This window comes from Cydia strobilella, chromosome 14 (genome assembly GCF_947568885.1).
Source record: "Cydia strobilella chromosome 14, ilCydStro3.1, whole genome shotgun sequence".
Classification (NCBI taxonomy): Eukaryota; Metazoa; Arthropoda; class Insecta; order Lepidoptera; family Tortricidae; genus Cydia; species Cydia strobilella.
This window is the reverse complement of record NC_086054.1, coordinates 5,197,067-5,211,769: the sequence shown is the minus strand read 5'-3', so window position 1 is coordinate 5,211,769 and position 14,703 is coordinate 5,197,067. Positions and strand designations below refer to the sequence as shown.

General features: G+C 42.1%; 2 protein-coding genes across 2 annotated transcripts in view; one reads left to right on the top strand and one right to left on the bottom strand.

Annotated features, from left to right (window-relative positions):
• The first annotated feature begins 923 nt into the window (after positions 1-923).
• Positions 924-7,701, top strand: LOC134747120 (trans-1,2-dihydrobenzene-1,2-diol dehydrogenase-like). The gene is made up of 6 exons (XM_063681698.1): positions 924-967; positions 2,975-3,182; positions 4,045-4,336; positions 4,679-4,925; positions 5,455-5,608; positions 6,778-7,701. The coding sequence occupies exons 2-6, from the start codon at positions 2,975-2,977 to the stop codon at positions 6,891-6,893; spliced, it is 1,017 nt and encodes a 338-aa protein (XP_063537768.1). The 5' UTR covers positions 924-967; the 3' UTR covers positions 6,894-7,701.
• LOC134747103 (protein cramped) overlaps positions 7,550-14,703 on the bottom strand; it is a 67,271-nt gene continuing 60,117 nt past the window's right edge. The window contains exons 16-21 of the mRNA XM_063681673.1: positions 14,224-14,347; positions 13,134-13,218; positions 11,768-11,868; positions 11,118-11,327; positions 10,202-10,332; positions 7,550-8,691 (exon numbers count right to left, since the gene is read on the bottom strand). Of these exons, the coding sequence (XP_063537743.1) occupies positions 8,584-8,691; positions 10,202-10,332; positions 11,118-11,327; positions 11,768-11,868; positions 13,134-13,218; positions 14,224-14,347 (759 nt within the window). The 3' untranslated portion in view covers positions 7,550-8,583. The remainder of the gene's footprint in view (positions 8,692-10,201; positions 10,333-11,117; positions 11,328-11,767; positions 11,869-13,133; positions 13,219-14,223; positions 14,348-14,703) is intronic.

Genomic DNA, 14,703 nt, shown 5'->3' with positions numbered 1-14,703 from the left:
TAATTTGTTTATTTTAGCTATAGGTAGTGATAAACTATGGCATAGTTTATCAGATCGTTATGGCTATAATACGTAAAACGGCTTGATAGCGTCAAACTCGGTAATAGATGGATAATTATAATTACCTGCCTACCTATAAATTTTTGATGCATTTTTTCCGAACTTGGCTTGTAAACAACATCGGGTTCTTGTCAAAGCAATAGTATTATATATCTATCTTTGGTATAACCAATCCAATAACCATATACACTGTGGTTATAGTTTAGTCACTTAGTGCACGAGACTGAAGACTGAACTAAACTATAACGGAGTTATTACGTATCAATGATCATAACAATTTATTGTCACAGACAAGTGTATTCAATAGACGTCGCATTAAAGACATTAACTTTTGATTTTAGATAGTATATATCTGTATATTATATCTAATGGTTCCCCATCTCACCTAACGGAAAGATTTAACTATCTGGCTGAAGGCAGTGATCACCGCTTACGATCTAGTTCTAATCTCACGCTTGCTATTCCTCCTAATAAGACGCGATCGTATGCAAATTCTTTCACGGTTCGCGCTGTGAAGTTGTGGAACGAGTTGCCCCTGTCGCTCAAACAGTCCGTCTGTAGCGTCACTCAAGGCTAGTGATTACTACTACTACTACTACTACTACTACTACTACTACTACTAATGGTACATACCTGTTTGTACTTAAAGTCGCGGCGACCTCTCCGCTTTATAAAATAAACACAATTTCCCATTTTTTGTGTTTTCAGTAGTTACTACCCATTTCGTTTTACCACTACGATCGCGATCGCTCATAATTTTGTACGCCCCAGCATCGCCTAAGTGATCTATTCATAATTATGTCTGCGATTGTTATCATACTATCCCCTCCAACTCGACAGTGCCATATTATATTATTGAATACCAACAACATAAGTTTAGTTTATCACCGGTCTTTAAGCAGTTAATGTGAGTATTACGTATTACACACTTTTATTTAGCTTAATTCTTAATTTATACCGGGAGGACCCTGTAACTTCTCTTCACGTTATCCCGCGGCATGTTTGCCACGGCTCATGGGTGCCTGGGGTCCTCTTTCTAACTAATCCCTAGAATTGACGTAGGCACTAGTTTTTACGAAAGCGACTGCCATCTGTGCTTCCAACCCGGAGGGGAAACTGGGCCTTATTGGGATTAGTCCGGTTTCCTCACGATGTTTTCCTTCACCAAAAAGCAACTGGTAAATATCAAATTATATTTCGTACATAAGTTCCGAAAAACTCATTGGTACGAGCCGGGGTTTGAACCCGCGACCTCCGGATTGAAAGTCGCACGCTCTTACCGCTAAGCCACCAGCGCTTCTTAGGGGAGGGCCCTGTAATATAACAGGAGCAATAAATTAAATTAAAGTGTAGGCTGACCCCTCGATGGAAAAACATAAATAAGTGCGTTGGGGTAAATTTGAAAGGGGTTTTCATGAGGGGTAAGACAAAAAATCGTCCGTCGGCCGTCGGCCGAAGCACCACGAGCGACTTTCAATCTTACCCCAGCCCACATTCAACGGCCTCAGTTAAATGGTAAGGGCCCTCCACACTCATGTGCGAATCACGGCGCGAAGCCGCGAACGCGAGTCTGGAGTCTAGTTCGCTATTTAGCGAAATCGACTCCACACTCGCGTTCGCGGCTTCGCGCCGTGATTCGCGCATGAGTGTGGAGGGCCCTGTAGGTCTGCAGTAAGGTGCCAAAGAAGAATTTCAAAAATTACAAAGTTCCCATGAAATGTTCTCGGCATTTTTTTCTACGTTTATTGAATTGCCTAATATGCTTATAGACGCCAATGAGTGACGTACATTTATATTAAATGAAACAGTCGTCAAACAGTTAAGAACATTGAGTATTAGTCTCCATCTTCTCAAATGATTTTTACGTCTAAGACCGTAATCTGTTAAACAAAAGCCATTGTTTCTTTTATGCCAGCGGTCAGCCATTGTGTGCCATATATTGTTAGACACAAAAGCACGCGCCGTAGCACGCGCTCAGTTGTCTCTGAGCGCGTGCCACGGCGCGTGGCACACAATGGCCGACCGCTCCAGAAAAGAAACAATGGCTTTTGTTTAACAGATTAGGGTTAAGACCCTACGTACTACTAAGAGTACTAAGACGTAAAAATCATTTGAGAAAATGTATACTATAATAGCCCCTAATTTGCACGGGAACTTTCGAAGTGGAAACTTGCACGAGAATCTTCTCATGAAAAACTCCAGAAATTTTCCAAAATTTTGAGAATGTTTTACAACGCTAAGGGTAACTAGGTAAGGGTAACTATAATAGGTAGGTAGTAGGCAAGAATTCAAGAGCCTGTAGTATTGTTCATAGCAGAAATTTTATTGGACAATATTGCATCTTGATTTCTTGACTTATTTGAAATTCGATTTTAGGTTATATTGTTGACATTGTGTATCAACAACATTTTGTAAAAATTACGAGTGTGAGTTGTTATCAAGTTTATCAGGGTAAGTGGGATTCTAAGATATTTTAAGTACTTTATCGTTAAAGGTACCAGAATAGATTCTTAATTCGTCTTCATAACATAGGTAGGTACCTAACATGGAATTACAATTTTTCAACATTATTCGAGTTTTAAGCACCTATAGGTACGTACCTACATTCCCTCTGCAGTTATACCACAGTTATACATAGAGTAGAGTAGAATTAACCTCTGCCGGTCTGCGGGTACCAACTTCTGCCTTTGTTCCACTATTCAACGACGCCATACCTACAATAACTGTTTAATGTCCTAACAAAATTCTATTACAAATTTCTACCTAAGAATCTTGGAAATCTGTTCAGGACTATCCTTCCCAAATATTGCAATTCTTTGTCAACACCATAGAGAGTTAATCATTAAAAAACAGAAAATTCTCATGTCCAACCACAGTGCGTTTCATTCCATGAATGCACGTATTTCATTTCCAGATGACTATCCGCTGGGGCATCGTAAGCGCGGCGAAGATCGCCAACGACTTCGTCAACGCTATGAACAGCTTCCCCGGCAAGGGAGACCAAGCTGTCGTCGCCATCGCCGCAAGGGACCGGAGCCGCGCCGAGGCGTTCGCGAAGACACACAACATCCCTACGGTGTTCGACTCTTATCAGGCTATGGCGGAGAGTGAGGGGGTTATCGGTAAGTTTGAACTCGAATGAGCAAAGCTGGTGGGATGGGCAGCATTCAATAAACTAGTGGACATACTTAAATCTACTTACTAACGTTCCACATGCCTGAAAACTCGCCTCTCAATGAGTCCTGATTACCATATATGGCATACGGTGCCGAAACATGGACGCTCACTAAGAAGACTGTGCTGCATAAGATAAGTATGAGTAGCACAGAGAGATGAAACTCCAAGACTGAGGAATGAGGAAGAGTGAGGAATGTCGAGATCCGACTTCGCACTAAGGTACGAGACGTGGGTGACGTCATTACCAAGCATAACCTTTTCGACGCCGTGTCAAATACAAAAGCTGTCACTCGGACGCCACGTCACTGAAGTGTCAAAACTGAAATTGAACTTTATGCACATGCACGAAAGTCTATGTTGATCTGTGGTCTTTGACCGATTAATCAGTCTTTGGCGTTGGACCTGCGGTGCTGATATATCCGTCATTGGCGTCCAAAAGGTAAATTGAAATTGGGCAGGGCATGTTGCCAGGCAGTTGTGGAGATGGACCAAATGACCGATTGGTGGCCGCTTTCGGATGAAAGAAGCGCCTGGCGTCCCTTGGCTCGTTGGGTGGATGCCATTCGGAAAATCGCGGGGCACTACTGGATGACACTAGCCCAGGACCGGGATAAGTGGCGTACACGAATATATTCGAGGCCTTTGCTCAGCAGTGGGTGACTGAAGGCTAAAATAATGATGTGACGATGAATATAGATTACGATATCGTACAAGTACCCTTCTATTTCCATTCTATATATTGCATTAAAGACAAAATCTATCAATGGTCAGTTCGCTCGATAACAAGCATATAACCTTTATTTACAGATGTCGTCTACATCGGCACTCTCAACCCCGACCACTATCCCCTCGCCAAACTGTTCCTCGAGCACGGCAAGCACGTTCTCTGCGAGAAGCCCCTCTGCCTCAACCTGAAGCAAGCCCAGTCCCTCATCAACATCGCCAGGAAGAACAAACGCTTCCTAATGGAAGCCGTGTGGTCGAGATTCGCGCCCGCGTATTTGGAGCTGGAGAAGGAGATTGCGTCTGGGAAGTTGGGGGAGGTGAAGAGAGTGGAAGTGAATTTTGGAGTGCCATTGTTGGATGTTGCTAGGCTGAAGTGAGATTTGTAACTTTACACCTGTCGTCATAAGTAGTATATAATAACTTGTTCTTTCCCGTTTAAATATCTATTATCTTGGCGATTTCCCAGTGGCATCCAATAAGAGCCCCGTATCGGTTTTCAGGTCTTTAATTGGTTTCCTCAAGATTTCTTTTAGCAATAGCAACTGGCAAATATACGAGAAGGGTTTTAAAGCCAAGACCTCCAGTTTAAAAGCCGCGTGTCTTAATTATCACTAGACTACCGTGGTGTGGTACCTCTTACTCTCAAAATTATGAGATGAAATATAGTTACATGGTACAAATAACAGATAATACTTATTCCATTTCTCATTTACAGCAAAAAAGCCATGGGCGGCAGCACAGTCCTAGACCTTGGAGTATACGTCCTCCAATTCGCGCAACTGATGTTCAAGGACGAGCCGACCAAGGTCACAGTGGTCGGAGAGACGAATGACGACGGCGTGGACATCGGCGAGACCATCATCCTGGAGTACTCGGGCGGGCGGCGCGCCGTGCTCAATGCGGACGCGACCGTCAAGATGTGGAACAAGGCTACCGTCACCGGCACCAGAGGACGTGCTACGGTAATAAAATACTTTAAGTATTGTCAATAGAAAGCCCAAAAAGCTGGTAAGACGTTGCGAGGAATGACATGTCCCATCTTACAAAAGACGATGCCAAAGGCCATGCGAGGCCATAGGATGGAAAAGGTGCATAGGATGCAACCATGAGCTCACTGGCTTCGATGGTAGACAAGCACTGATCAACAAGCCAATACCATGCTGAGGCGGGACCATTTCGTATTGGTATTGTTCTGTCATTTAGTACCGATTCATTTGATTTCTATCTTTTGCTAGCGTTGGACCAAGCTTGCATTGACAAAGTGTGACAACGTCATAATTAATGTCAAATTTCTATGACGTTGCTAATCTAATGACACTCCCTCACTTTGCTCTGTTCAAGTCTGTGCAAAACACGGACTCTATTTTACAGTGTCTCTTTTACCCTGAAATCCACAAATAAGTACTTGTTTCTGTTTCTATCTGAAAAAAGGTGGATATTAATTATGTTGACTTTCACGCGACTATATTTGAAGTAACCGTCTGTTCACAGGTCGAAGATCCATTCCACTTCCCTGAAACCCTGATTCGTGCTGACGGTACAGTGGAGGCGTTCAAACTGCACGACTCCAAGTTACCTTACAACTTTGGCAACAGCGCGGGACTTGTGTACGAGTCGCTAGAGGTCGCCCGGTGTATTAGAGAAGGTGAGCTATATACAGTGCTCCCACTCTTCCCTTAGACTCTGATCTGTGGTGACGGCACAGTGGTGGTGTTCAAACTGCACGACTCCAAGTTACCTTACAACTTCGGCAACAGCGCGGGACTCTTTTACAAGTCGCTAGATGTCGCCCGGTGTATTAGAGAAGGTGAGCAATATATCCTATAGTTCTGCGCCTATTTTTCACTGGTGGTCTGGTTTTTAGACTGGTCAGTATTGTTTAAACCAGTTTAAACTGCAAAACTTTAAACTGTCTTATTACGGCAGTAGCAAGGCATGCAGGTGTGTAAACATTTCTGTAGGTACACTTTCCTCGCAATCAAAGTAAAAAACGGAGAGCGTGATTACTTGATTAGATAATATTAGGTAAGTAGGTTGGAGTACTTATTTTATCTTCGACACATATGGCCACTTACACCTGGCCACTTAAACAGATAAACTGCTACGGATAAGTAAAACAAGTTATTTTACAGTACATATGGTGCTAATTTACCGCCCTAGTGCGTCAACTGCACTATAGTTACGTATGTCGAAAATGTATAAGGATGCTGTGTCCTTCAGTTCGCAATGGAGGATATTACTGCAATGTTCTGCCATCAGAGTGCAGCACTAGCCTTTTTAGTAAACCATAAAGTAACTTATACATATTTTACCTTTAACAGGTTTTTGACAAGTTTTCAGAGATAGGTAATAAAATATGACATTGATGCATCAAGGCGGTTTGTTTACAGAGGACCTACCGGGAAACGCGAATCCGAAATTTCGCTATCGCCTGTTTATCGCTCGAATATGCAAGAGTGACAGAGATGTTAGATAATGAAATTTAGCATTTAAAACTTTCGCGGTTTAAACACATATTAAATCACATTTAGAAACGGGTCTATCGCGAATTTAGCCTTTATTTTTTATTTATTTTTTAGTTAGCCGCGACCACGACCAGTGAAACCTGTGTCGAAACGTCGGTAAATAAAGGTAACAAAATAAATTCGCGATAGACCCGTTTCTAAATGTGATTTAAAATGAAATTTAGATTTCCTTGTTTCGCAATAGACCCTCAGATTGTGGTAGTGGCGCCCCCTCCGCAGAGTTTCGCTTTAATATTCCCTATTGCCAGATACTTAGAAGTTCGTATATTACTTGCATATTCCTTTCCAGGTCTGTTGGAGTCTCCGCGCATGAGCCACAGAGAGAGTCTCATTCTGGCCAAGCTCGAGGACACCGTTCGAAAACAACTGGGAGTGCATTACGACGTCGATGACCAGGAGTTTTAAAATATGTATCTCCCACAAGGCGGATAGTATGGAATCATTTCAACTGAGCTAATGCACTTAACCGTACTAACAATGGCATTGTGTTATTACAATACTATTATCTGCTTTTGTTCTCGTAGCCGCCAACTAGTTACTTACAAAATAAGTTAGAAGTGCATTGCCTGTATATTAAATTTTTAACCTTATTCCTTGTTGAATGGGGTTAAAATGGTCTAAAAAATGGTTTTCTACAGAGTGCATTCGTTTTGGGTGTTCATTCATTTAGTTAGACTACATAGTCTATTGTTAAAAAAAATAGAGTCGTTAATCTATACTAACATTTCAAGGCGGTTATAATCTGCTTTTACTACGAGGTAGTTATCCTAATTTGTGGTTTACCACTCAATGGCATTGTATTCTTGAGACTCTTTGAGTAAACAGGTAAGTGCATGAGCTCAGTTGATATGATTCCATCTATACTGTTTAGCGATCAAAACTGAACCATATCACCGACAGGCAAGGCTTATTTATCGTATACTAGAAAAACTGGCCTAGTGCGAGTCGGAATCGCGTTCCAAGGGGAATGTATTATATGTGAAACGTGAGTGGAATAATATGTTCTGGGTCTTGGCGGCAGTTAGAATAAAAAAATTGACTATTAAAAGCTTAACTTTTATTTTTGTACTTATTATCATATTTTTCTTACACTTTAATATATGTGGTTATCAAACAAAACCGTATTCAAAATAACATACAGCTCATAATAACTTAATTTTATGTCTTTAACCTTTTAACCGTTGCATTGAGATGGCATTTTAATTTGTTAAGTTATTTTGTGTTTGTTAGTGATAGTACTTATAAATATTAAATAAATAGATACTAGATGTGTAGACTCCCTCCCACGTGATATGACATGAGAAGAGCAGTGAATCAGATATTTTATATTTTTACACTTTCCAACTTAACATCAAAATGATATACGGCATATCGTCGTTATAATTACTCAACCTCATATCTGCAAGAATCATTTGATGGAAATGTCGCTTTTCTTTCATTCGGAATACGGGTGTTTTTGTCATCAAATGAGTGTTGCAGATACGAGGTTGAGTAAGTATAGCGGCGATATATAAAAAACCGCTCAACAGTATGATTCTTATAAAAAGGCTGCAAGATTATCAATCGTAGTTTAACTCATTTTAACAGTCTACTGTAATATATACCTAATGTACACGTCGTAACGCCTCTTTTCAAATGTACAATATTTCGTCAAGTCAGTCCATAGATTGCATAATGAACCTTACTGCCTACACGTAAGGTCCTTCGTCAATTGGCCGGTATTTTATTGTCGGTGGTAAGTAATATAAATACAATATAGGGTATTTGACTGTATTAAAAATAAATTATTTCACACCATGCATGAAATAAAGCACCAGATGATTAATAGAGAAACCTAGACAGCAGTTATTTTTAAACGCAATTTTTTTTAAACCCGTATAAAACTATAACGAGTAGATAATTTGATTGTGACGTCACATGCTAGTGTTTCATGTAAATTCCACGTCAAATACCCTATTGTAAAATAAACCGTATTGCCAACTCCCAAGTCTCCCCCTTCCCCCCCGCTCTCTCAACCGTCTAGTGTTTTTAAAAGAAAGTACATAAACGAATTGATTGTAAAATAAACCTTAGGGCCCGCACGTAAGGTTTCTTTTTAAGTGAGAGGCGGCCTCTCATCAGTGACTTCGGCAGCGAGGTCCGCGAATTTAGCCACGTAGTCTACACTGGACTCCGCCATCAGGGACTGGAGGTGGGAGTCCACCTGGAAATATAATGCTTGTATTAGAATAATGATTATGTAAGCCGAAAGACGATAGCTAGGTATTAATTCGAATGATTGACAAGCGCAGCACTTTGCTGCAATAATAATTAATCCAATACTTCAATCAAGCGCGTTCGCGCCGCGTGGCGGGTGCAGTTTATTTATTTATTTTAAACTTTATTGCACATCAAAAAAAGGTACAAATGGCGGACTTAATGCCTTATGGACCCGACTTATGAAAACTACGACTTGTATACGTCATTTTTTAAAGCTTGATAAAAAAAATGGTGAAAATAGTTCACGAAAAACATGTCCAAAGATGACTCGAGGTAGACCAAGATAACACTGCAACAATTTTGACAGCCCAGACTGCGCGAGTGTTATTTATAGGGTAATTGCACTAGTTTCCGTCCATGCTATAGTTTTCGTCCACTTGACGGATTAGCAAACAATATACTTATTTCATTTTTAATTTGCTACTTGCTACATATAATATTTATGTAGAAAGATATATTGTTTAGACATTAAGGATTGCAATAACTCCAATTTTGTGCAGCAATGTAGGTTTATATTCAAATTTCGTCAAGTGGACGAAAACTAGAGCTGGACGAAAACTAGCGTAATGACCCTACGTCATAATTTAATAAAAGTTTGACATTTAAAATAACATTTGCACAGTCTGTGCTAACAAAATCGCTGCCAACTTAGATTGGTACAACTGTTTAATGGCTCCTCTACACGATGGTCCAACGAAGGCCAATCTAAGGGACAAAGCTATGCTTGCTCCCTCTAACGCATAAATGCGTCCCTTAGACTGGCCTACGTTGGGCCATCGTGTAGAGGAGCCATAAACTCCAAGGATGTAAGGAAACCACAGATATAAATATACCATAGATGACGCAAATGCATCTACTTAACGTGTCCGAACCCCGAGAAATCCTCGGGGTTGACCGTCGCTCTTGACAGTCCACGCGCGTCAGTTGTTGCAGCCGGACGTCCGTGAAAACTTAAAAAATGCCCCGTTGCGTGATAATTAACTGCATCAGCCCAAAAATTGCGAGCACCCAAAGGCAAAAAACATATTTCCTATCACAGCTAAGTAATTTTAAAATTATACTATGCGTAAATTTTGTATGAAAAAGTCGGCACGCTTGGTTTCAATACAAATAGTTATGGATGGTATAGAAAGGATGCCAATCTCTTATGGCAGAATTGTTGCAAAAGTGACCGCTTTCAGCTTTAAATAATAGTTCCTAATCTCTCCGGTGGCGCTAGTTAGGTTCTGGAACATGAGTATAACATGAACCATATAAGGCAACAAATAACCCGACCAAATTACGTAGGTTGTTTTTGGTAGTATTTCTGTGTATGGTGGCGCCGCCTAATTACTGTTTTTTGATGGACACTTTTCATACATAGAGATTTGGCTCCTTTATATAGTCTCCATGCAAATAGTGATATTTACGTCATCCAGCGTATATATTAAATTAGTGAAGGAAACAGTATTGACCTGCTCGGAGGGTGCCGGCTCCAGCTGGCCGAGGAACGAGCTGAGGCTGAAGTCGTGTGTGCCGGCCAGCCAGCCGTCGCCCGCCAGCAGCCGCGACGGAGATAGCGACATCGACTCCGATGGCAGGAAGTCTGCGATATTTAAATAAGGCAATTTAGACCCGAACCTAATAGGGAATGTTATGCAAAACTCTGCGAAGGGGGCGCCGGGGCGCCACTACCACGATCTGAGGGTCTATCGTGAAACATGAAAATTTCTTTATCTAACATCTCTGTCACTCTTGCATATTCGAGCGATAAAGAGGCAGATAGCAAATTTTCGGATTCGCGTTTCCCGGTAGGTCCTCTGTAAGCAAACCGCCTTGATGCATCAATGTCATATTTTATTATCTCTCAAAACTTGTCAAAAACCTGTTAAAGGTACAGTAAGTATAGGTTACTCTATGGTTTACTAAAAAGGCTAGTCCTGCACTCTGGTGGCAAAACATTGCAGTAATATCCCCTATTACGAAGCTACTGGTAGAAGGAGTAAACTAATAAGAAAATATGCTTAAATGAGCTGGACACGCACGCAAGACGCGCCACCATGCGGCTCAGCCATGACTTTACGCGGCGGCGAGTGGCGGCCATGGGGGAAGGAGAGGTCGAATCGCTGTGTCTCGCTCCTGCCTGTGGCCGCTGCTCGGCGCAATCAGCGGGCGCAGCACGGTTCCATTTTTATCGCCTGTCACTATGCTCGTCACTTTCGCACTTACATACTTGTTAGAACGTGACAGGCATGGCGACAAGCGATAAAAATGCGACCGTGCTACCTAAAAATAGAAAATTCTCATGTCCACCCACAAGTGTGGCGTGTCTATTACTGAAAAACTAATTAGAAAAGGCGAGGTTTTAAAGGGAGTGACAAAACAACTCACTGGCGATATCTCCCCCTTCAGCTTTCTTCTCCTTTTCTCTCTGACTCGAATCATTCGGCTGACTCGGTTCGCTCGGCTCAATAGGCTCATTCTCGTCAGGCTTGCCTTGCACGTTGACTCGTTTCTCGACCTCCGTCGAGGATATGTCGATTTTGAATTCTTTCGTGTCTTCTTTACTGTCGTATGATTCGTCTTGGATGTATTCTTCAGCTTGAAAACAGAGTGTAAACAAATGAATAAACACTGATTTCTGTCAGTGTTTAACATAGCAAGGAAAGTAAGACACAGATACGCTCTTTGCACACAATTTAACACTGTCTTTGCTAGTATCAAATTTTCACAAATGAGCTCATAGTCAGGACGGAATATATATTAGTTTAACTCATTCACTGCCAGTGGGTTGGCCTAGGAACAAACTTGTATGACGGTTAGCGCACATGTGCGTTGGGGGCAGTGAATGTGTTAAAAGTACAAAAAATGCACGCAACACTTAGTTTGTCGATGTCGTGGCCAGACTATAGAATTTTACCATGAGTCTAGGGTTTGCAGTGTTATAATAATTTTGATAGTTCTAATATGCTCCTTATTGTGAAGAGATAAAGTCTACCAGTACCAATCGTCAGTTAAATACTCGTAATCACTGTTCGTACCTTCTTCATTATCGTCCTGCGCCGAAATGGGTATGCGGCGCTCGCCGTCGTGAAAGAAGAATTGACCGTTTGTTTCACTCAGCACGTAGAATAATGACAGGCTGTAAGCAAATACATAAATTAACCTGAGGGTATTAGATTATTTTAAATCGGGTCACTCACGTATTATTAAGTCGAATAGCTCGACATGTTTCGGTCCAATTTACGAGGACCGTCTTCACGGAGACACGACACGTCTTCACTGGTCGAGGGCACGGCGTGTACTGCGGGCCAAAGCCCGACTCGCCCGGCCGCTCACGACAGACGGCGTCGGCGGTGCCGGCACAGATTAATAAATAGTTACTACGTAACAGATACATCATTCCCATACAAAAGCGAAAATACCTACGCTATAATAGCCTACAAAATCTTAATAATAATACCTGCTGCTCAGGACGAGAAGAAATGTACCATAAGTACGCGCACAAAGAGTCGAGACTGCCTTGCTCGCCGTGCGAGTCACGTGCCAACGCATCATCGTAAGAATGCGCTAGGGTTGTACTGTTACTTATGTTATTATTGTAATAAAACGAATGTTGCGAATCAACCATATTTTTTATTAATCAATGAAATATTTAAAAACAACAATTTATATTACCTGACTCAAAAAACTCCTTCATTTACGATTTACCTACTTATGTTCCAAGAAATAAATGGTGACAAAATTCATAAAGATAGATTTAAAATACTACTCGGTAAATACGACAAATTTTTCTTTGTTTTTTGACTTTTACACCCATCTACTGCACAATAATTACGTGGTTTCGGCATTTCGAAGCGTAGGCGCGGGAAACGTGCGGTGCAAGCGCTCAGGCGGGCGTTCGGCGGCCCTCTGTCGGTTGTATCGTCGACGATACGCCGAGCGGTAGGCATATAGCGCGTGGCCTTGAGCGAGTGAAGGAGGCCTGGTGCCGGCAACGTCACCGTTGCGAGGATAGCTCGAACATGTCGAGCTATTCGACTTAATAATACGTGAGTGACCCGGTTTAAAATAATCTAATATGTTTGAGTCTCACGGGAGTTTTATAGTTAATCTGAGGGTCTATCGTAAAACAAGAAAATGGAAATTTCATTATCTAACATCTGTGTCACTCTTGCATATTCGAGCGATAAAGAGGCAGATAGCGAAATTTCGGATTCGCGTTTCCCGGTAGGTTTTCTCTAAACCAAACGCCTTCGTGCATCAATGTCATATGTTATTATCTCTGAAAACGTCAAAAACCTGTTAAAGGCACAGTATGTATAAGTTACTCTATAGTTTACTAAACGGGCTAGTCCTGCACTCTGGTGGCAGAACATTGCAGTAATGTGGATGGTTTACACTTACTCGTTGGTGGATGTAGGCGGAGGCTTGGGCAAGATACGCGGAGGCACTGCGGGCGAGTTCGGGACGATTTTTACCGGGATCAGGTCTGAAAGGCAATTAATGAATATTAATTTAACTACTCCAATTACCATATCCCGCCACCCCACCACGATTTCACGGGTGCAATTTGGATTGACGTTTAAAAAGTGCAAGGACAAGTGAAACTTACTATAAGTCGATAAAATTACGACGTAAGACAGTATGTATTTTTAGGGTTCCGTAAGACTCAACTGTCCGTCCGTCTGTCAGTCTGTCTGGAGTTTTAGGATCCCGTTTTTACCCTTTGGGTACGGAACCCCGGTGGGAGAGTCTGACTCGCACTTATTATATAATATTAATATCATCCGGTTTATTCTATAATATAAGGTAATCCTCATGCTTGTCGTCCTTAGCGATAATATTATGTATCAAACAAAGTACCAATACGGAATTCCTTTGCGTCAGCATGCACACGGAAGCAGGCGTGTCTCACTCCGCGATTTCGTCGCGTCGCTACAAGTACCTGCGGCCGCCCCAATTTTGGGGTTTTGCCATAGTAATTGCCGCGCGCCGCTACGGAACGAACGCCTGCACGCGCTTGCGCCGCCTTGCGCGTAGTAGACGCGTTTTGTTAGAGAGTGAATCTTCTGCACCTTTTTTTTTTTTTTCTTGATGGACTTGAGGGCGGTGTTGCCCGTAGCCAATGTCACGTAAAAGGGTAGGAACAAAATAAATGCTCTTAGAGCACGACGTTGTTCGGTGGTTGTTGTAGTTGTCTCGTAAAACCGATAGCTGGATTTTACGAGAAGCACGTGGACTACCGGCCGTTGACTCCAAAATGGTGGTTAAACACGCTTTGAGATTAATTCTCCATTCACTGCACACTACCACATTAGATTATTGTATAATAAAGCTATCGATATTACACTTTAAACAATATTAATGAGCAAAAAACAAAGGAATTAATCACGAGGCTACTATCAAGATGGCGTTCGAACCGGAAGTCCTTCTGCACCTAGTACTATTAAATATTCCGTGACGGAAGGGCGGGGCGACCACAAGTAATACTCACTGCTGGGCGGAGGCAGCTTGGGCAGCAAGGGCAGCAGGCGCTGCACCACGACGCGGCTGTCGGCGCCGCGCGGCCGCCCGCGCCGCCAGCGCGGCAGGTCCGACAGCGACACGGACAGCGGCGCCTGCCACCAGACACCAGACACCAGTACACTCACAAGTCACAGGTGAGGACTTACGAAAATAAGCCTTGTGTGTCTCTTCATAAGGCTTATTTTTGTATGGTTTTTGATAGAGAAGACACTCCTCAAATATACCATAGACGACGTAATAGTACATTACTACAGAGGCCGGGAAGGAAGGGGTTGCCGGCCCGAATAGGATAGTTATGAGGCCGACAACCCCTTTTCACGCCGATGTATGTATAGTGCTTTTCTCAAACGTTGAATATATTATCTTCAATCATACTATCTTTGTCTTACACTAGTACTAACACCCAAAAGAAAAGGATGAGTATAGTTTTTTTTGTTCTTATTTACTG

What these genes read in the sequence shown, in the direction of transcription:
- LOC134747120 (XM_063681698.1), top strand. Translation starts at nt 2,975, where the DNA reads ATGACTATCCGCTGGGGCATCGTAAGCGCGGCGAAGATCGCCAACGAC. An exon ending in GCACCAGAGGACGTGCTACG is followed by an intron (nt 4,926 to 5,454) that starts GTAATAAAATAC and finishes GTCTGTTCACAG; the next exon opens with GTCGAAGATCCATTCCACTT. An exon ending in CGCCCGGTGTATTAGAGAAG is followed by an intron (nt 5,609 to 6,777) that starts GTGAGCTATATA and finishes ATTCCTTTCCAG; the next exon opens with GTCTGTTGGAGTCTCCGCGC.